Source organism: Maylandia zebra, linkage group LG3, assembly GCF_041146795.1.
Source record: "Maylandia zebra isolate NMK-2024a linkage group LG3, Mzebra_GT3a, whole genome shotgun sequence".
NCBI classification, from domain to species: domain Eukaryota; kingdom Metazoa; phylum Chordata; class Actinopteri; order Cichliformes; family Cichlidae; genus Maylandia; species Maylandia zebra.
In genome coordinates this window covers 13,668,684-13,691,628 of record NC_135169.1, presented here as the reverse complement: position 1 = coordinate 13,691,628, position 22,945 = coordinate 13,668,684, and the positions used below count along the sequence as shown (strand labels likewise).

At 40.6% G+C, this 22,945-nt stretch overlaps 1 protein-coding gene across 2 annotated transcripts; it reads left to right on the top strand.

Annotated features, from left to right (window-relative positions):
- The first annotated feature begins 206 nt into the window (after positions 1-206).
- On the top strand, positions 207-18,761 carry LOC101473520 (uncharacterized). 2 transcript variants are annotated; one of them, XM_076879869.1, is made up of 20 exons: positions 207-536; positions 2,192-2,272; positions 3,035-3,182; positions 3,281-3,408; positions 3,711-3,946; positions 4,476-4,549; positions 4,679-4,779; positions 4,890-5,116; positions 5,851-5,954; positions 6,046-6,147; positions 6,933-7,048; positions 7,763-7,998; positions 8,123-8,166; positions 8,261-8,376; positions 9,032-9,267; positions 9,500-9,609; positions 10,894-11,009; positions 11,373-11,608; positions 13,553-13,659; positions 13,884-18,761. In XM_076879869.1, exons 1-20 carry the CDS (start codon positions 320-322, stop codon positions 14,977-14,979), a joined length of 3,831 nt encoding a protein of 1,276 aa, XP_076735984.1. In that variant the 5' UTR covers positions 207-319; the 3' UTR covers positions 14,980-18,761. The 2 variants fall into 2 exon arrangements, with proteins under 2 accessions (XP_076735984.1, XP_004574920.2); XM_004574863.3 differs by lacking the exon at positions 6,046-6,147.
- Positions 18,762-22,945: the final 4,184 nt, after the last annotated feature.

Below are 22,945 nucleotides of genomic sequence, written 5' to 3'. Positions count from 1 at the left end.
TCATGATACATGTAGATTGTGCTCCGAGGGTTACTTAAAAAAGTGTCGCCCCTGTGTTTTCCTGTAGCCTAATTGTAACTTTATTGTAATTATATTGCTCCACTTTCTGTAGAGTTTGCAGGAATATTATTTATAAAAAAAAATTTTAATTAAAAAAATTTAGTATGGTCTTTTTCTCGTTTGTGGTTCATGTTTCCAGCCGGGCAGCATTTGCTGTTGTACGTCGCCTGTAGTGTAACATCCGTACCGCACGTTCCCCCACGCGCGTTAATTGTTTCATCTCCGGTAAAGAAGTGAGCGGGACCCACGGAGCCCCACCATGGAGCCGGACTCATCCGACCCCAATACGTCCAAAACCGACATGCTGAGAGGAGTCATCGCCGAGAAGCTCACCTTGGCCGCCCGGGAGATCTTAGCGGTGATGGAGAAGACTGTAGCCGACTACGAGGAGGAGGCTGTGGGTTTCAGGCAGGAGATTGACCGGCAGAGGAGACTGCTGGAGCTCCTGCAGCCTGAAGTCAAGTTAGAGGCTTTAGGTCTGTGTGTGTGGATAACAGAACAGTGTGTTGTTTCCTGCGGAGAGAGCGAGAGCTCGCGTAATGACGAACCCCGTTTACAAAACACTAATTTAACATTTCTTTGCTTGACGTGAAGCCCATTGACATTCGAGTATTCATCTCAAAACCTGATTATAACACTCCTTAATTTGGTATACATGTAACACCCCTGAGCCATGTCATATTTCAGAATTTTAAGTTTTTATTGGCTCGTGGTAATGTCACAAAGCTAGCCTTTGGTTTCTCTTTAAGTGAAATCCGGTGGGCTTTTAAAGCCTTGAAATGTCGTTTAAAGTCAGCTACAGCTGCTATAAAACCCTCTCTAGAATGATGACAGAGTCATCGGGACTTAAAAAACCCATCCTAGTGACTGATTTAAATAAACATTTTAAATCGTTTCCCAAGTTGCGCCGCTGTTCCCGAATCAAAACAAAGATGGCGGCCTGCCGGCTACATGGACACAACGGTGTTTGTTCAAGCGCTGTGGTGCGATTTTACAGCGCTTGCCATGACTGTTTCTATTGAAATCTATTTAAATCAACTATAAAAAATACTGTGCTATAGTTAACACACAGCTGTGCTGTGAAACCAGCGGTTTTAAGTTCCCAACGTATATAATGTTTAGATATTACCCGTAACCTTTTTGGGGCGGGTGGGGGTGTTTCTTTTGACTTCGTCGTTCATCTTCACATTAATGTCTTTGCGAACCTTCAAATAAGCATTGACTTCTCTTGCTAATAATCACAGTCCTTTATTTTTTTGTAGACACCCATTTTTTTAGAACATATCCCTTATATATTTAATTTTTTTTTACAGCTGTCTATGGTTGGATCTGGCCTATGTCATGAAACGGGATATCCTTAAATGTGCTCTCTAGCCTTCAAGTCTCTGCGAGGGGCAGCCAATAAGAAACAACGTGGTTAAAAAGGACTCGTGTCACTCAAGAACCTCTAGCAACTCTAGAATTTCACTCACATGTGATGTGACAATAAAAGTGATTTGATTTGATTTGACCTGCCGAGGAACAGTCATGTTTCCCTAGGAACCAGTTGTTGCTAAGTGCTTGTCAGCTGGCCTGTGTCCATGGGTTGTTCCGTGTATGTAGTTTGTGTAATAGTGTAATAAGTTTTGTCCACGCATTTGCTAAAAACAGTTCCACTTACCCTCTGACAATAAAATGTATGTAAATTGGACCTGACCATTCTGGGGTTGAAACAACAGGTAGCTCCATGTGCTTTGATTTAGCAGATTTGACACAAATATAAAGAGACTTTTGTCTCCTCCTGGGATCATACTGGGAATCTTTGGCGTATTAGGCCGATGTAGACACCACTACACAAAGGACTTTCCCCTGGAAACACCTGCAGGCACGCAAAAGCCTGTATGGACACCAAATAGCTGCCATATGTGAGAGCTATTTGAATGTGGGAATCCTGGAGTCTGCAGTTTGTTTACATGTAAATCAGGTGAATCTAAAGCTTAACTCATCTACTGCTGTGACTCAAGAGAATGAAACAGGTTGCTCGTTAATCAGCAGTGTCATCTGCGCTCATAAGAATAATTCTGACGTGAAATCTTTTTTTTGATTGTTTTGTTTTATTACTTAATAACACTAAAATGCTTATATGGTGCAGATGACCAGCAGCAGTTTTCCCTTTGTGAGGCTGGAGGAGGTCGACTACCAGAAGATCAGGAGCAGCACAAATATGAGCAGAGTATGACTTTTAACCTACTTTGATATATGTAAACAAAGTCGTCATATTTATATTTGTAATGGATCAAGATGCACAGAAACATAAGAGATGTTACTATCTATCTATCGATCGATCGATCGATCGATGGATGTTCGTTTGTATAAATGCAGTTCAAATTAGATGTGGTGTACTGCAGGGATCCTCTCTGGGCCCACTGTTGTTTCTGTTTATGTCATTTGGTACTTTTTATTTGACTTTGTCAAATGCATTGCTGTAATGAACAGTTGGGCATTATAACCTCCCAGTTTTTTTTCTCTTAGTAATAAGTTGAATTAACTAAGCTGAATTTGAAGCTGAATTTCAGAAACAACAAAATTTCCCAAATTTGAGACATAAAAGACTGATAGAGTCAAACATTTGGAGTTTTTTTAGTGTTCAGGTAAAAAAATATTTGACTGCAATTTGACCCCAGTCAACAGACAGTTTCAGTTGTAATCACATGTTCACGCACTGAAGGGGAGAGTGTAATTAACCGTCCTACAGAACTGCTTTAATGTTCAGATAATGGTTGGCAGACTAAGTAGTGATAGAAGTGTTCGTTGGAGCCTCGTATAATTGTTTTTTTAACAGCAAACAAAATTTGAAGACGAGAATTTGAGTAATAGCGTTTCTTCCTCTTCCTGACGCGGCATGTTAACTGTTGTTTATTCATGGTTGCACATTTGTATGATTAATGCTGTCATGTGGGAAAACTAAATAAATAAACTTTGAATTTGTTTCCAGGGGTGGAGGACAGCCAAAGCCTGGGATTCTCAGGCTACAGTGAGGAACAAATAGAGGAAGACGAACATGAAGATGAGGATGAGGAGGAGGAGGAGATGGCACAGCAGTGTTATGAAGCAGCACCACGGTTACAAGATACAGACACACTGTAAGTGTACAGACACCGCTCTGTGTGTGCGTGTGCTGTTGTAACATTTGTGACTCATCTGCTGATCTTGAGGTTATTTTGTTCTTTTCCTTTTTTAGGCTCGTGCCTTCCACGGTTCAGACTGACAGACGGAGAGCAGACAGACCTTGGATCAGTGAAACGCAGAGTTTCGTGGACCTCAGGATCCGCATCCTGGACTCGATGATCGACGTGCTTTCAAAGAGGGGTGAGTGTGAGAAAGATGTAAATAAATAAACCATTACTGTTGCATCTTTAAGGGTTTGGATTTTACTCTGGATGTTTTTCCCCATATGATTTTAAACTGAGGACATGGAGTTTTATGGGCAATGTGACTGCTGCAGATACCTCATAATGTATTTCAGCTTATTTGGAGCATTTGTAAAATACAGCTAAAGCACAGGAATGAATAAAAAGTCACTTTTTGTGTTTTTAATCAAAGCCTGTAGTCTGTGGGTGAAGCTTTTCCTGCAGTCTAGATAAAAACTTGTCTATCCCTCTGCATCGCAGTGTTTCAGAAGTACCCACTTCATGAGCTGCAGTGTCGTCGTGGCCTTCAGGAGGCCGACTTCCTGCATCTGCTTAGGTCAACCTTCCCCCAGCTGGCTGCTGATGAACCTTTTGACGTTTTTATAACTGACAACACCAGAAAGCTGCAGCCTCTGAAAATAGACTTGTGGACTCCGGAGGCGATCGAGAGGACCATCAGGGCAAATGGGAATTCTGCCCTCTACATCCGCCTGAAGGTAAGGTGCCTAATGTGTGACGCCCTCGCTGGAGTTAACTTCCTGTAAACTATGTTCTTGACTTTGCTCGTTGCTCTGATGGTGTCTTTTGGAGAATGAATCATTCAAGCATAAAAAGGCTCAAACTCAAGGGATGAACCAGTGTTGTGTCTACACAGAACAGAGGACTTGGCGTAGAATCAGTTTTAAAATGGATCTGCAGGCAGTTTGTTTTCATTTCTTTAGTTTTATTAAATTAATCTATGAAAAATGCCAAAAGTAAAGCATTTTTGCACCAACAAGGTGATTCCTGAAGAGCTATTATGGTAAAAAAGTGTCATATCTCAGCATGGTGTGCAGTGAGATACAACAGTGAGCATCCACAGCCATCTGTAGAACACAGTGGAGGCTCTGTCATGATGTGGGGCTGCAATCCAGCCAGTCTAGTTGGGATCTTCTCATAAGGAAAGAATCGTGAACAGTCCTGCAGTCTGACTCGTTTTTGTGCCATTTTTCTAAAAAAAAAACTGTCAAAACATCTTTATTTCAGAATCAGCAGAGTTTAGAAGCTGAAGAGGAGCTTCAGCCATTGCACGGAAATAAAGCTGCTGCTGAGCACATGAGGTACCTCAAGTATTCAAACGCTGCTGTAAATAACCAGTAAATATAGAGGACAAAAACAAACAGATACATCGTATATAAAAGGCTAAATTATTTGTTATAATGTTGTTTTTGACTTCTTTACTCTTTCAGGAAGAGGGTGGGCAGACCTGGGTTCAGGAAAACACAGACGCATGTAATGATCAGAATCCGCATCCTGGGTAAAATGAAGTCTGACGTGCTCTCAGCCAGAGGTGCGCCCAATAAAACCTCCAGTTTGGTGTCTCTTTGGACAAACTGTGTCTCTTTGTGACTGTGAAGTTAAATAGTAAAAGCCTGTCCATGTGTGTTCATTGTTTTTCAGTGTATCAGATGTGCCCGCTTCATGAGCTAATGTGCCCTCGGGGTCTACAGGAGGATGACTTCGTGGACCTGCTGAGGTCCACCTTCCCTCAGCTGACTGCCGATGAACCTTTTGACCTCTTTGTGAGTGACAAAAGCAGAAAACTGAAGCCTCTGAAAGTACGGTCACTGACGACGGAGGAGGTGGAGAGGGCTACGAGGACTTCTACGCTCTACATCCGACTGAAGGTGCTGATTCACAAAGACCTTTGTCTGCTACTAAAAAAATCTTAGCAGACAAAGAAATAATCTGGTTTATTGTCTGTCTTTGTGTTTTCTGAGAATCTTGAGCATTAAATAGGTTGTAAAACTCCACGTGTGACCAGTCAGGAGTGCCATTTGTACGGTGGCCCTGAGAGGCCAAACGGACTGCAACTTAAGAAAACACCAGCAATAAGAAAAACGCTGCAAAAGCACACAAAACACACAGAAATAGAAAAAACTAAAACAGAAATAGGAAAAATCAAATTTCCAAAAGCACAAGGGAAGTGTTTCTGGGGAGACAATAACCCGACGGACCAGTTGCAGGAACCAAAATATGCTAAGAACTGCACTGAGAGACACTTAAAAGAAGTGGAGGATCTATCGGTTTGTGAGGAAAGAAAAGATCAGAGTTAAGTGTGTTAGCCTAACTATTAGCCTAAAAATCCATCATCAGTATTAAATGAATCATGATAAAACACACCTAGCATGTTTTGGGTTCCTGCAGCTGGTCCGTCGGGTTATTGTCTCCCCAGAAACACTTCCCTTATGCTTTTGGAAATCTGTTTCTTTCTATTTGTGTTTTGTGTGTTTTGCAACGTTTTTCTTATTGCTGGTGTTTTCTTAACTTGAAGTCCGTTTGTCCTCTCAGGGGCACCGTACATTTGCATTTAACTACACAGACCAACAGTACACCACTAAATCTTTTCTTTCTTCTGTAGCCGTCGGAGGAGCTTCAAGCCTCAGCGAAACAGTTCCTGAGTGTAGGAGATGTTTTAGCTGAAACTCTTCCATTGACCCTAAAACCAACCAGAAAGAAACCCGGGTAAGTCAAAACCTGACTATAATAAATATTGGCTAGTCAGCCATAGCAAACAGATCTGTAAAAGCCTAATTTTAAGGTTTTGCATATCAAGACAGGATGAAAAACAAACTCAGTCAGGCTGTGGTCTGCACTTGACTCTGGTGACTGCAAAGTGGCCAAATCATCACCCCACTGTGCCGACTCTTGGTATGAGGTGTGTGTGAACTTTAACATGCTGACCTTGGAGTCTGAGATGGAGCTTTTTGGTTTCCTGTAGTTTCTCCGGGCATTGCACAGTCTGACCTTGTGGTGAATGTGCTGGGGCATTTACTCCTGAGAAGATCGGCAGCTGCTTTGAATGTTTCCACTGTAGAAAATGAAGCAGAATGATGGATGTTAGATTCTTTGGTAACTATTTTTTTCTCGCAGATACAGTTTCTTCTTTAAGATCGTTGCTGATGTTTTTCCTCCTCAGCATTCTGTTAACACACACCTGAATGCTGCGAACCATCAAACTGCCAAAACCTCTGCTTTCCTTTAAGTTAAATGCATAATGAGACAGTAGGGCTGTGCGATATGACCAAAATCTCATATAAGACATCTATCATCCTGATAACGATATAAATCACAAAAATTTTACATTTTCTGTAAATTCTGTGAATCTCGGGCAGCTCGACTTGCGCGAAGTGTTTCCAGCTGGGCGTCGTGTAGCTGGAGTCGAGTGTTTTAACTGATGCATGAAACGATACATTTTTAGTCATAAGTTGTAACGGGCGCCGTTTTTATTACACGGCGTGCTGCAGGGAAAAGCCTGTTCTGACGTTTGAGTCTAAGGTTTATTTTTTAGCACCTGGCGGCTCTTTTTTGCTTCTCATCCGTCAATACTCTGCATCTTTCACGTGATTCAGTTTATTTTGAAAAGTCTCAACAGGATCTTGAGCTTTATTGTGATTCATCTCCTTTCCTTCTCCTTTTTCATCTTTGTGTGTTGTGTCTCAGAGTACAGTCTGCTAGGAGGAAACCTACCAAATCTGAGCTCAGTGACCCATTCACACATGTGGATTTCAGGGTCCGGATCCTGGAGGACCCTCTGATGGAGGTGCTCACACCCCAAGGTAAATTGAAAGCTTTTAGCTCTGAGGTCACATCTCCAGTTCCTGTATGAGGTGATAATAATAATAATAATAATAATAATGGATTTATATAGCGCTTTTTTTCAAAGCGATTTACAATACCACTATTCATTCACTCTCACATTCACACACTGGTGGAGGCAGCTACGGTTGTAGCCACAGCTGCCCTGGGGCAGACTGACAGAAGCGAGGCTGCCATATCGCGCCATTGGCCCCTCTGGCCAACACCAGTAGGCGGTAGGGTAAAGTGTCTTGCCCAAGGACACAACGACCAGGACAGAGAGCCCAGGGATCGAACCGGCGGCCTTCCGGTTACAGATGTGCTTCCCAACCCCCTGAGCCATGGTCGCCCCAACGACAGCTTGTGTCTCTCTGGAAGCTTTTCTGCTGAGACTCTGAAATGTTAACAGTCTGTCTATAAAGAGGCTCTGTGAGTGCCTGCAGGCTTGTACAAAATCAACACACGGGTCTGAGTCATGTTAACGTATTAATCATATTTAAAGAAATTTCGCCTCAAATAACATTGGGTCGTTTTAAACCAAATGACTGTAACTGATATATAACTGTGAACCTTTTCGATTGTTCTCGGTAAACGCCGGCTGTGACTGTGACCAGCACAAGCTACAGCAGCAGTATATCCTCTGTAACTCGTGTTATTAGTTCAGACTCTTACCTACTTGGCTTTTGTGTTCCCAGTGTTTCTGAAAAGCCGCATTCAGGAGCTGCGGTGTCCTTATGATCTACAGGAGGCTGATTTCCTGGACCAGCTGAGGTCTGCCATCCCTCAGCTGGCTGCAGGTAAACCTTTTGACATCCTCACTGCTGACAAAAGCCGGGTACTGCAGCCGCTGAGTGTGGACACGCTGACACCGGCGGAGATCCACAGAGCCATCACCTTAAGGAGAAACACTACTCTCTTCGTCCGACTGAAGGTACCGTGTAAACTTGAGACCAAGTATCTGATCTGTCGCTCATAAAAATAAGGACAGTGTTGCTGTTTTTGGTGGAAACACTTAAGATACAAACCTTTTTTGTTTTTACCTTCTGGGGGAACAGGGAGCCGGTCCGTCCACCCCAAATCCAACCAGACTGGACACCAGGTGAGTTAATGTTAACAAGCCTCAGCTGCTCATTAATCAATTTAATCTCTCGTTTTATCGCCTGATCTCCATCACTAACGTTATTGTGTCCCAGAGTTCAGTCTGACAAGAAGAGCCTGGGCAAGCCTCAGCTCAGTCGATCAGACTCCCACGTAGATCTGAAGGTCCGCATCCTGGAGGACTCTCAGATGGAGGTGGTCGCACCCCAAGGTAAATGCACAGCTGCTACTTGTGTGTCCAGAAACGGCTTCAGCTGCCATCCATACACAGCAAGCTTGTGGATGCTAGCAGACAGCAGAGCTATTGTCCTCTGCCCGTCCTTAAAAATGTAAATGTAAATAATTAACTTTATTCCTTGTGCTGTGGTGACACGGCATGGTGTGGTCTATGACAAGTACTGCATATTGTATATTATTCGAAATGGTTTTGTGAAATTTTCTTTCAATGTCAACTCTGACTTTGGGCAGTAACCATGAAGGTCTAATGGTTAGCCACCCTAGGTACTCATGGGTCTACTGTGGATGCTAGACTGCTAACAGACAGGCGGACGAACTGAGCCGATTACATACTCCTTCCCTGCGGGGCAAGAATTACCGTGGTCTTGACTTGTCTAGTCTTTGGAAATGAAACAGTCTTTAGAGACCAGCAGAGTGGGTTGAAGCTGTAAAACATGAATGAGAAATAAAAAAGTCTGATTTTACATTTTCATAAGAGCCCTGACTGTGGTTGTTTGCTTCAGTTCAATAACAATAAATCAGCCAAAAAGCTTCCCAGCATCTTTACTGTTTTTAGTTATGTGTTGTACACGTCATGGATAACTGAACAAGCTGTGACTGAGTGGATTCATTGTTCTCTTTCCTCTTAGTATTTCAGAACTACCCACTTCACAAACTGCGGTGTCACCGCAGCCTGCAGGAGGACGACTTTCTGGAACTGCTGAGGTCCACCTTCCCTCAGCTGGCTGCTAACGTACCTTTTGACATCCTCACGGTTGACAAAAACAGGAAACTGCAACCTCTGAATGTGGAGTCACTGACTCCAGAGCAGGTCTACAAGGCCATTGATTCATCAAGGATCAATACCCTCTTCATTCGACTGAAGGTACTGTGACTCACTACATTTTAAAATACACCTACTCGACATTATCCGGAAACCTTGTACAGCAAGTACAACATTGCTCTCTGGTACAAACGTGAAACTAAATGTGGATGCCCTTATCATGCATCGAAGACTGTTTTCTGCTGAAGCAAAGACATTTTGTGATTTTTTTTTTCTCTTTTTTTTTAAAATTTCTTTTCTTTTCTTTTTCTTTTTTAATACGAAACTCTTTCAGGCACCAGAGAAAGTCCAGGTTGGTGCGAGGAAGCTTGAACACCTGCAGAAAAAAGTGGACACAGCTACAGAGTCGTCATTTTTACCCGAACAAACTGTGATGCATGGGAGGTGAGTCGGTCAAACTATCAGTCTTAGCCGTTCAATAGAAATCTATAAAGAGACAGGAACATACGTGTGATGATGCTTGAACCTTCAAACTCGCATGTGGTCGTGAGTGTTAGGTAGTAACTGAAGAAACAAGACTGTCACTGAAAGCTGCTGCACTTCACGGCACCAGCATACTGCCAGGTTGGTCGCTGCAAGTGCCGCCAGTGATGTCGTCACCCAGCCCAATCCATTTATGCTCACTGTTACGGCACAGGAGGCGGCTGTTTTGTTTTGGTGTCCTCACTCAGATAATGTCAGCACTGTGTTGCAGGATCTCGCTCTGTATAATCTGTGACTTTGAGCTTCACTATTGATTTATCATTAAAACAAAAGTAAAAACCAACATTTCAACCCTGGAGCGGCAGCAGTACAGCTAGACCTAGTGACAGCAGCTGGTATATCAATTTGATGTCAGCTTTGTCATAATTTTACATAAATTCCTTGGGGATTAATAACATATCCTGATTCCGGTCTACCACACAGCAGGTATAAAAAGGCTCCTAGATTTCAAAGTTGAGGTGGTATCTTCACATGGAGGTTCCCTGGACCTTGGTGTTACCCAGTAGGCCATAGAAAACATACCTGTGGAAGGGTGCACTTTATAGTCTCCAGTTCTGTCAAGTTTAGAAAAGTTGTGGTGTTCACTGATGTACAATCACTGACAGTGAGTTGGAAAAATATTGTCAGTATTCCTGTGCATCAACTTTGTTGGGATACTTTAATGCTCCAGTCAACACGACCTTGTTCCTTGGTGTCCTCCACCACACCGGCCAAAATGGACTAAATAATGTGGGGGGTTCATTGAGCCAGTCAGTTGCTGAAGATGTGTGGATGAAAATTAAAACGTGCTCTATCCAGCTTTTTTGTGGGTTGTTCTTGGTGTGGAGTGCTTGGTAGATACGAAGACTGTTCCAAGGTGGTTCAACAATGGGCCCAGTTCAGGAGCTCAAGGACCTGCTGCTGAAGTCTTGGGATCGATGACCTGGATGACTGAGAACCTTCAGAGACACTCGCTTTTCCAACTTTTCCGGTCTAAGAAAAAAAGTATTTTTTTGCAGATTAAAAAAACGTACTGAACATTGTCTTACTCTGCTGCAGTGACAGGACTTAAATTTGAAGCTAATCTTTACTGCTTCCGGAAATATTTCTCACATTTGTTCAACTTATTAAAATAGATAAAGGTAATAACTGTAAAGGGGCCAGTGTAACGCTGTGGTGTCTGTCTCTAATGTTATTGTTTCCCAGGGATCAGTCCGACAGAAGGAAGCCTGGTAGGCCTCGGATTAGCCAATCAAGCTCCCATGTAGATCTCAGGATCCGCTTTGTGCAGGACTGGGATGTCAATGTGATTTCACCTAAAGGTAAATTTAAAACTGCTCATTCTGTGTTCAGATTGGTAACAAATGTGCACTGATATGTATTTTTAGGGCCATACCTAAAAATTAGATTATTTAGATATGTGTTTGTTTAGGTTTTCAACTTTCAGTGTCAGGATTTGGAAAATTAGGCAAAGTTGGACAAAGTTGCCTTTAGGATTGCTGTCACTAGGGTTTTATATCAAATTTATTTTAAAAAAAATCTGTAGGCCTAATGCAGCAGTAGCTTGTAAGGTGAGCTGTCTCTTTTTTTCTTGTTAATGTTAGTACAGTCAGCATACTGTTTGTTGTGTTTGTCTCATGGATAACTACCTGCCTGACTATTGGAGCTTCTCTGTTTTTTCTCAGTGTATAATAAGTACCCGCTTCATCACCTGAAGTATCCTCGAGGCCTGCAGGAGGCCGACTTTGTGGAACTGCTGAAGTCCACTTTCCCTCAGCTGGCTGCTGATAAACCTTTTGACGTCCTCACAGCTGACAGGAACAGAAGACTGCAGCCTCTAAAAGTAGAGCTATTGACTCCAGAGGAGCTGTACAGAGCCATCAAGGCGAGTGGGAGCATTGTCCTCTTCGTTCGACTCAAGGTACTGCATCTGACTGGGTAGATATTTGTGTTGTCCTTCAGAATGTCTGTGAAAGATCTAGATAGATTAATTGACCAAAAGTCTAATAAGTCCAACAAAAACTGAAGTAACACTGCTCTCTGCTTTAAATGTGTGTCCTTCATTCTACAAAGGTAGAGCAAATCAAGATGCAAACTGTAAATTAATAACATTCACCTCCAAAGGAAAGTTTCCATCTTAATGCTGCAGTCGGCAAAAAATTTCATAAGGTGCAACTTTGAAGGCACATGTTCTCCAGTTCTTTGCATCACATCTTTCACAATTTTACTACCACTTAGCAAATATTTGGCAAGTGTTTGCAGACAAGTTGGCTCCTTCTGTGAGGTCTACTGGCAACCAAATCAATCGTAGGACATTTTTGTTCCAGTATTCATTTCGCAAATGTCGCCCGCTCAACAGCAAGTACCCTCTAGCAACCACTAACCAACCAACTGAGGTAAAGTACACTTTTCCCTAGCAACCAGTGATTACTAGTCTCTACGCCTCTGTGACTGATGCGTTTTATATTTGCCTCAGAAGTCGGATGTCTTGGACTGTGAAGTCAGGGCTAGTTCAACTTGAGATGTACATTCCAGTTGAAAATTCCGACTGGGAGCTCTAAAATTCTTACTTCTAGGTTCAAATGGAAATAATCACGGGGCCTTAACCCTCTGGCATCCAGGGTATAATTGGCCGTTTTTGACTACTTTTGATTTTACCTCTATATTTCACCTTTAAAATATGTTTTTCTTGCCTTGTTTGGTATCATTATTTTCAGCACAACCTCAAATATCTGAAATTTGAGTTATTCTTTCATTTTGGTATACTATATTAGCACAGTTGATCTAAATTCAGACAAAAAATTCTAAATCTGAGTAGAAAAAAGTTATATTTTTTACTGTAAAACCCACAAACATGTTTAACGAATCATTTTCATAACTTGAAATGCAAATAGAAATTGTACATTTCTAAAAATTATGCACAAGTTTTGCAAACAACAAAGTTATCAGGTACTATTTGCTAAAAATGCAGCCAAGGCCTCAGGGGTTTTTTATATAACCATTTAAATCTATTTACAGAACAATCAGGTGTGCTGCACCAAATAAGAAGGCACACAAATGATTTGTGCCAGTCCAAAAAAAATAGTTTGTGTTCAGTATAAGACAGAGGAGAACACCACAGGTCTGACAGCAGGAGGTGCATCCGTCCAGTTTTCCATGTGGGACCAGCATTTACACTGGAATCTGCCTTTGACGGCTTTTTTAGAGCAAATATGAAATTCAGCAGTCTAACTGACACACAATACGAGACAATAACTACACAACACACTAACTACAGCCTCCAAACACGCTAAACGTCACTAATGTCTCACATAGGAAAACTCTCTCACTCTGTCTTTCGCTCGCCCGCTTTCCGTCGCGGGTGTCACTCCTAAAAACTTCCTCTTCTCCCTAAACAACCAAGTGTCACAGGTTGCCTTATCATTTTTTTGATTGGCTGACATGGTAAACTCTAACACCAATAGGGAAGGGGTGTTATTTCTTTTTCTTTTTTCACTCGCAAAGGGAGATATACTAGCGATATCTGTAGAAAACGCAGTTTTTACCGTCCTTCCCGCTGTAAACGCCACTATTTTGTTCAGAAAAAAACATCGCGTGTATTTTTTATCATAACTCTGGTTTTACGTGGCCCATCGACACAATTCAAAAACTGGTATATAGTTTGAAGTCCGCACTTTTGAGCCAAGTTGAAATGGAGACTCCGACGTGCTGCATCTTGTAGCTGTGTCGTCTTAAATTGGTCATGTGATTTTGACGCACCGGCGCGTCCGGCAACCCCAGAGGGTTAAAAGTTATTTTGATGTATGCTCACGTACCAGAGGTTAATGATTTCTAATTCGACTTTATGTTTTGGATATTCACGCAGGCACCTGAGGGAGTCCAGACTAGCGCGAAAAAGCTTGACCTACAGAGAAAAGTTGACGGCACTGAAGAGTCTCCGTCCTTTACCGAGCAAACTGGGCTGCACATGGGGTAAGCACCACCTGTTAGATCCAATTGTTAAAAAGTCTGAGGTTTGCTGAAAGAGTCTAACTGGACAGATTGCTTTTTATGAAACATTCACTCCCAATCAATTCATGCTCTGTGGTGTTAGAAGATGCTACACAGACACCACTTTGAATATCTCAACTCACCAGTAAACTGTTTGTCATTAATAACAACAATAAGCTCTAAACTTAAAATTTCTGTTCCCACAGAAGCCCTCATCAACCGGAAGAAAATCCAGTGAACATTTTCTCAAACAGCTCAACATCACGTCACAAAGATGTGGAGCTGAAGGAATCTGAGGGTGGTTTGGAGTACACTGGTCTCTCGACCTTGCAATCTTTAATACTTTATGAACACAACGAGTTGAGTGATGGGCTTCCCAATGAGAAACCAAACATAACCAATGATCATCTGGTGAACGGTGAACCCGAGAAGACGAAAGGGAATCGACGAGTCAAACATTCAGTCATCCGAATAAAGAAGGCAAAGCAGAAAATGTTGATTCACAACAGCGAGGCTCTGCTGTCCTGTAAAGTCTGCCAGATTTTACGTGGGTCGACAAACATGCTGATCAAACACGCCTGGAGTCATGTGGACGAGCGAGAAAGGCTGTGTGGAGTGTGTGGAGAGCAGTCAGTGTCTGCAGAGCAGCTCAGGAGTCATCTTCAGACTCACCAGAAAACGCACACCTGCAACATCTGCGGGAAGTCCTTCCTCACCGTCGTTGGCTACAGGGGTCACCTCGCTCGACACAAGGGAAACACGCCGTACAAATGTAGAACCTGCCACAAAGCGTTCCCTGAGAAGTGGGTGCTGAAGAACCATGAGTCCCGGGTCCATGCAGTGGATAAGCCACACAGAAAAAACTTTTCCAAGTTGAAGCTCAAACTTCACCGGCCGACCAATCATGCGGGGGGGAAGCCACACAGCTGCAATGTGTGTGGGAAGCGCTTCCGCCACCTGGATACTTTGTCTCAACATGTGGCACTTCACTCGGGTAGCACGGCAGCCACAGACAGACGGATCCATACAAAGAACCACAGCAGGGAGAGGTTGTTCGCTTGCGATAAATGCAACAAGAAGTTCTTTCACAAGTCAAACGTGGTGACTCACATGAGAGTCCATACTGGAGAGAAGCCTTACAAGTGCACACACTGTGGGAAAGGTTTCAGCCAGGGCCACTGTGTGAGAAGACACCTCCTGATCCACCAGAAGAAGTACCACCAACAAACAGAGCAGCTTAGTAGGGTTGAAACTGAAGACAGTTATGCTAAGGTGGACAGCATGCCCTCTCCCCAAAAATGAAACTAAAATGTGGTGGGTGTGTACAGTAGTGACCCAGAGGGGGAAAGATGTGCCTCACCCTCAATACCAACCGATCTCTGGGGAAAGTTAGCTTATAGGTTTCTAGATAGTTAGAAGGTGAGTGTTCAAGACGGCCCAGACGGTAGCGGCTGAAGTTCAAGGGATGACAGTGGTTCCTGATAACGTCACCAATGTAAGAGGGTACCATCCAGTTATTTCATGTTTTCTTTCACTTTTTAACAGTGGGCTGCTTTTTTTATTCTTACTTAAACTAATGGTTACGTTCAGTGTTCTTCACAATGTCAGAAAGGCAACTTCTCAGGATCAGCTGAGGCCTTCGAATGCCTTGATTTGTTCAGACCAAAACTCTGAGACCCAAAGGTTATTCAGTTTACAAACAAAGTAAATATTGAGTATTTTTTGTGTTTACCAATAAAACTAGTGCTCTTAAAGCAGGTAGGGCATTATCTTTTTTGGCCAGTATTAGATATTTGCCAGTAAATGAAAATTTAAAATAAAGAAATAAGTACATTAGTAAGTACACATAACAAATGTTATGTTTCGTGTTTCAAGTGGAAAAATAAAAAATATCACCTGAGATATTAGAATATCAGTTACCGGTATCCTTCTTAAAACTCCAGTATTGGTCAGGTTCTAAAAGTAACTTTTTGCATGTAGTGTCCACAAATTTTTCAAGTTCCTTCACTATGGTTTTTTGTTTTCGACAAAGATTCAGCATATTAAGGCGTGTTTATGCTGCTATATGCTAGCAGCAATGTGGCAAAGGAATATCAAAGAAAACAAAATAATGGTTAGCGACTCAAAGGTTAGAAGAACTAAAATGTAAGGTTACTATGGTAAACAAAGCCTAGCTTCCTTTTTTTGGGATATAATTTGAGCTGGAGGAACCTTTAGTCCTTGGAAAGATCCTGGACATTGAAGCTTAATTAGCAGTACTGCGCTGAACCTGCACTGGCGTTTACCTGCACTTGTGAAACTGAGTTGATTGTGATAAACCAGGAGCTGTTAAATCTTGACCAGCAGTTACTTTGAAACTGGGGAAGGACAAAAAGACTTCAAAACTGACTGAGTCTACACATGAACTGCCAGAGCTGTGAAAATGGGAGGAAAAAAAGGTACATTTCCAACTATTGTGTCAGCATAACTAGCGTTTACGGAAGTCATGCTAATCAGTAGTCCACCAAATGTTATTAGTTACATTTCTTGAGAATGAACATGGTGCAGATTTAACTCAGTACTACAAACAAAGCGTAATGGTACAGGGAAATTAGTGTTTCTGTGACTTTTGGACGGAAGTAATGGATTGATGCTAATCTGCAGGAAATGTTAAATATTTTTCATACACATTCAGATGATCTTGTTCTCTGTTTGCACTTTTTTTTTTCGATTTACATATTCTTTTAAAAAAAGTACCTCTGTGCCCTAAAGATTACATTATCTCATTGTCAACAACCCCCCTGAAAAAAAATCATAGTTGTAACTCTAGCTGTCCTGTTTTTACTACATGTAGACCCCAGGATTAATGATAACTATAGTATCGCAATAGATTACAAGTTTAGGGAATGATACTTTACAAAAAGCACTATCCATATAGTGTTCCTTAGCAGTCTAATTGGTAAATGGACTGGTTCTTATGTAGTGCTTTTCTATTCTGAGCACTCAAAGCGCTTTACACAACTTGTACATTCACCCAAGCACTTTTTTTTTTCTTTCAAACGCTGTATGCGAAGTGCTTTCTATCTAACATTCATACTCTGATGGATGCATCGGAATATGAACGTGGGGTTAGTATATTTCCAAGGATATTTGGCATGCAGATGGGAGAAGACTGGGATCAAACCATTAACCTTCCAGGTAATGGTTTGTGGTCACCTGCACCATTTGAGCTACAGCCATCTCAGCCAGTCTAGTGTCTACAGTTTTCAAATATTGTGATGGTAGATACCAATAACAGCTCAACATCAGATCAAGGTCACACCAAACCTAAAAAAATCAGTTAATAAAAAAAGAAATAAAGCGCTTTGTTACCCACGTTTTTTTTTTTTTGTTTTTTTTTTGTTTTAAGATAGTCTTCAAGCCTTGCAACAATATACTAGGTCTTGAAGGTTAGCAAACCCTTTTACCTTGACCTTCATGGTTAGCGCTCAAGGTCAAAGTCTTCTTAAAAAAATTTCTTCAAGAAACCATACCAAGTATGATTGTATGATTTGTGTTGTTTTGTTTTTTCCATTATGACGCCATAGCAGACTGACACCAGTGTGTTTTAATAAAAACATCAAACATAAACATTATAGTATATAGTCCTCACTTTTTGGGAGGAGTTGCGCTTTCTGAGTGCTTTGTTAAAAAAAATTAAAAATTACATTTTTTTTAAATGTCACATGTTGTTGATACCAGTAAAGAAAACATTGCTGCATTGAATACTTTCCAAATCCAAAAGTTTAATTTCCTTATACCATTGCTCATTTTCTATGGGCTCAAGTTGTTTTCAAAAATATTTTGTGCTTGTAAATCAAATGCGTAGTTGTGAACTGAGTTTTGTAACCTTGTAAACCAAAATTTCTGAAAGTGTTATGGTTGTGCATCTATACAGGGTGGGACATTTATATGGATACACCGTAATAACATGGGAATGGTTGGTGATATTAAAGTCCTGTTTGTGGCACATTAGTATATGTGAGGGGGCAAACTCCTCAAGATGGGTGGTGACCATGGTGGCCATTTAGAAGTCGACCATCTTGGATGCAACTTTTGTTTTTTCAATAGGAAGAGGGTCATGTGACACATCAAACTTATCGGTAATGTCACAAGAAAAACAATGGTGTGCTTGGTTTCAACGTAACTTTATTCTTTCATGAGTTATTTACAAGTTTCTGACCACTTATAAAATGTGTTCAATGTGCTGCCCATTGTGTTGGATTGTCAATGCAACCCTCTTCTCCCACTCTTCACACACTGATAGCAACACAGCAGGAGAAATGCCAGCACAGGCATCCAGTATCCGTAGTTTCAGGTGCTGCACATCTCGTATCTTCACACCATAGACAATTGCCTTCAGATGACCCCAAAGATAAAAGTCTAAGTGGGTCAGATCGGGAGACCTTGGGGGCCATTCAACTGGCCCACGACGACCAATCCACTTTCCAGGAAACTGTCCATCTAGGAATGCTCAGACCTGGCACCCATAATGTGGCGGTGCACCATCTTGCTGGAAAAACTCAAGGAACGTGCCAGCTTCAGTGCATAAAGAGGGAAACACATCATCATGTAGCAATTTCAAATATCCAGTGGCCTTGAGGTTTCCATTGATGAAGAATGGACCCACTATCGTTGTACCCCATATACCACACCAAACCATCACTTTTGTTGTTCCAACAGTCTTGGAGGGATCCATCCAATGTGGATTAGTGTCAGACCAATAGCGGTGGTTTTGTTTGTTAACTTCACCATTCACATAAAAGTTTGCCTCATCACTGAACAAAATCGTCTGCGTGAACTGAGGGTCCTGTTCCAATTTTTGTTTTGCCCATTCTGCAAATTCTGTGCTGCAGTAGCTGGAGTTTGTAAGGGTGCCATTTGTGAGTAGCTAATATCCGCTGAAGGGATGTTCGACTAATCCCACTCTCCAGTGACATGTGGGCTCTTGCTGAATGAAGCTAGGACAGCCACTGATGTTTCTTTATTAGTGACAGTTTTCTTTCTAAATGGCCACCATGGTCACCACCCATCTTGAGGAGTTTGCCCCCTCACATATACTAATGTGCCACAAACAGGACTTTAATATCACCAACCATTCCCATGTTATTACGGTGTATCCATATAAATGGACCACCCTGTAGATTAGAATGTGTGTTTGTATATAAAAAAAATTACACAAGTTACACTTATTATTAAGGTCTAGTTACAGATACACAGCAACAAACAAAGTGTAAAACCTTGTGCTCAAGTTGCCTTGCTGTGTGTAAGTTTCAACTTACAAATATGAATTTTCACCCAATTGTTCTTCCTTTCAGCTAATTGGTCAATGTCATGTCAATCACAAATTTAACAATCCAATCAGAGAACAGATGGATGTGGTTGTCGGAGGGGTACCTTACGGAGCCTCAGGTCCTGGAAGGGTGATGGTCCTTTCACGTGCCAGCCCAGCGTTGTCCTTCATCACCACGAAGGAAAACATTCTGTGCGTGTCAGAGTTCGGTGAAATTTTATAGATGCACCAACCTAAAATGTTCAGATATTTTGGTTTACAAGGTTACAAAACTCAGTTCACAACTATGCAAAATATGTATGAGCACAATTTGAGCCCATAGTTTTCATTGAAAATAAACATTTAGTTCATATTTGGGAGAGTTGTTGACAATAAGAGAAATACAGATGATCACCAGATGCCATCAGAAGACTTTTCTATGGGAAGTTTAACAAAGTAAATGTGATTCCGTTCATTAGAGGTCCCTTAAAGTTAAAAGTCCTGTTTATGTTATTTCATCTTATTTTTATAAGAAAATGTGAGTTTGTTGTTACCCGTTTCAGATCTGAACCTTTATTTATCTTTAGTATTTCAGAGTAATTTGTTTATGGGGGCAAAAGTAATTTTGCTGGATGAGTTCTTTGCTGTTTACGTATTAGTCTCAAGAACAAAAACTATTTTTATGTTTACAGGAGATGTTTGATAAGTTTTGACCAGCTCTAATTGACGCCGGTTGTATGAAGGTTAGTTTTATATTTGATCATTTTACAGTAAATGTTGTTTTGGTGGGTTGTTTCCTATGTTGGACCTCGGTAAAGCAGGCCTACAGATCGGCCTGCACCTCTTTGGCAATCAGCGGTAAGTAGTGCAACCCGACTGTTTGCTGGAGGTTTCTGGCTGTTGATGGGTGAAATTGTTTGTAAAGAGAGCGCTGCACCGAAAACCTCCTTGTGAGATTTCTTTTGGTGACACTCAGGTTGCCACAGTCTCAACAATTAATATGGGAGACAACGGTTGTAAACTACTTGCAGAGTTGTTTTAAAACTGAAAAGTTTGCCTCTAAAGAAAAAGCTAACTGCTCTTGTAAGGTGCAACTTTTATTTTGAAGATGAATGGTCTCTGTCTCAGTACAGCTTGGGACTTAGTTAGCAAGTGTTTGCAGACCCGTCTGTATCTTCCATGCAACCTGAGGGAAACCGCAGAAATCTGCTAGTGACCAAAGCAATCACGAGCAGGTTTTTGGTGCATCACTGTGCAGTCTTTCCAATGAGTTTTAGGCAGACAACTCCCAGCGTCCTCCACGAACCACTCAACAATTGACTTGGGATTACATATGTTGGTTGGCAACCAGTCTGTATGCCTGTGTGACTGAGGTCTTAGTTATAGTTGTTCTTAATTAATTCAGAGGCCTGTATCACAAAGTTCGCTGTACTAACAATGAACAAGAACAAAGTGCCCAAATGCAAAGAAAGAAGTGAAAAAAAAATTCAATAATGAAAAGACAACATTGTTTCATTTGTGTTATTTAAAGGTTCATCAACTGCAGTTGACCCCCAATAACCACATGTGAATAGTTTAAATCCACAAATACCTGAGATCCCTCTAAAAACAACTATAACTGCCTGTTTTAATAGTTCAAACACCAAATATAACTTAAACTGTCATCCTAATGAAGATAACCTGATAATACTGAACTGTGAATAGGTGGGGGTCGAGAACACTACTTTGTAAGTATGGCAGATTATTTGACAGTAAGGAGGCATATAACTGATGATTCCTCTGACTCCACATTAGATTGACAGTTCAGACTCTCACGGTGTGATTCACACTTAAGAACTCAAAAGCTGCTTGCTGCTGCAACATGCCGTGAAAAGTTGTTTGACATTTTTACTAACTGCAAAGCCATCCGGTGGGCCGGATCGGACACTTCAGAAGGCCGGTTCTGGTCCACAGGCGGTGTGTTTGACATACTCGCTACAGATATTCTACAGGGAACGTCAAATTGTTTCCAGAGTCTGTGAACACCCTTGCACCGCCCCCGCAATCTGTGGGACTTTTATCAGCACACAGTCATTTTAAAACTCTTCGGGGTTAGTCATTGTGAATGTCGTCCTGTTTGGATTGTCTTGACTTTTGTTTAATGTGTAATGTCTTGTTGGTTTGTTGTTGAAATTTGGATTAAAGTTGTTATTTTTCCACTTCATTATTTTACCCTGTGTGCACAATTGTTTTTTCTTCTATTAAACATTTTATTGGAAAATATTCTAGTTGGATCAATATTGTGACAGTGTTTGAGTTTACTGCAGTAATCCCACCTGTGCAGAATCTATCAAAAGATTGTGTTAGGGGGTTAGGGTGAAAAGTAACTTCATAAGAAGCCAAATTTAGATCAGTGCGTTGAGCGGGTGACCACATGCCATACAGCTGAGAGCGGCCCGCCCGGGTTTGAGTCTGACCCGCAGCCCCTTGCCGCATGCTTTCCCCTACTTTACTGTCCTTTCTTCACTGAGTCTATCAATTTTAGCTGAAGAAGTCCAGAAAGAAAAATCTGTTAGACAGTTTTCAGAGATTTCATGTAATAAAATAACCTCCCTGTTTACTCTTAATTCCTCTCTATAATTTCTAATTAAATAGAAGTTTCTTGTATTAAATCCTAGATTTATATGTCAATGTGAATTTAAAAGTACAACTTACACTATACCCATTTCTTAACATTTTGAAAAATCATTTACATTAAACACCTTTTTGTTCAAAAGTATACTTTTAAAATACCTTAAAATGTGAAATTTAGTTTAAATAAAGTTATTAATATTTTAAAATTTAAATATAAAATGCAATTTATAAAATAATTAGAAAATACCTATGTTAAGAGTATTTTTGTGTTATATATTAGCTTATGTGATATAGTGTTAACTTTTCATTTTATTGAATTATTGAAATTTTAACTGTTTAATGGAGAACATAAAAATAATGACAAATATGTTAATTTGTTTATTTGTTAGATTACTTTTAATATAGCCAATTTAGTCTAAACCATTGATTGTTAATAGTACTAAACTGAAATTTTAATGTTTGTTTTAATTATTTTTTATATTTAGTAATGTATATATGTATAACAATATGAATTAATCTAGAGGCTTTAGTGAATTAAAGTCAGAATATTAACAGACAACACTTTATTAGTAGATTTGATTTTTTTTTTCTTTATAGTTTTTTCCTTATGATTTTAAGCTAAATACCTGAATGTAACCATTTTAATAAAAGGGCAATAAGTTAAAGTAACCAAATAACAGAAATGACCATTTTTGTCATACTTGAATGTCACCTGTCATTTTGTTTTCGAGCAGCCAGACTTTCTTGTAATTTTTCTAATGATGTGTAGACAACGTCACAAAGCACCAATTTTAAATTATATCTTTAGTCACTTTGTTACTATCACCCTGTCACAAAAACACATATTTTCTTCAATTTCTATGTAAAATGACAAAAATATAAGTTTAATAGGTATAAAACTGTATTTTCTTATATTCGACTGAGCAATAATCACTGTGTAAAATCACTCAAATGTGCAATCCACTGGTATTCCTATTTATCCATATTATATATTCTGTGTTTATATATGTGTATATGTGGTATATTTATGCCTATATCCTTACTCTCATTCCCCTTTACTGTATCTGTAACATGCTGTGCTTCTGTCGGTGCTGTGCTATTGGACAGAAGCCCCTAATGTAAAGGTCCCCGAGGTCAATGCAGACTGTGCATCATCCAATGCTGAGGGCTAAAAGAGGAGATAGAGCTTTTGAAGCTTGAGATCTATGAATTTGGTGATTTGTTTTAAAAGCAGCTAAAAATATAATCTTTTTAAGCTTGCTTTTGGGTAACTTTTTGTTCTAACATTTAACCATTTTTGTTATGATGTTTATCCTTAAAGGTGCTACATTAAAAATGCTTTTCACTTTACTATAATGCCATGAT

What these genes read in the sequence shown, in the direction of transcription:
- LOC101473520 (XM_076879869.1), top strand. Translation starts at nt 320, where the DNA reads ATGGAGCCGGACTCATCCGACCCCAATACGTCCAAAACCGACATGCTG. An exon ending in GGAGGTGCTCACACCCCAAG is followed by an intron (nt 7,049 to 7,762) that starts GTAAATTGAAAG and finishes TTGTGTTCCCAG; the next exon opens with TGTTTCTGAAAAGCCGCATT. An exon ending in TCCTCTTCGTTCGACTCAAG is followed by an intron (nt 11,609 to 13,552) that starts GTACTGCATCTG and finishes ATATTCACGCAG; the next exon opens with GCACCTGAGGGAGTCCAGAC.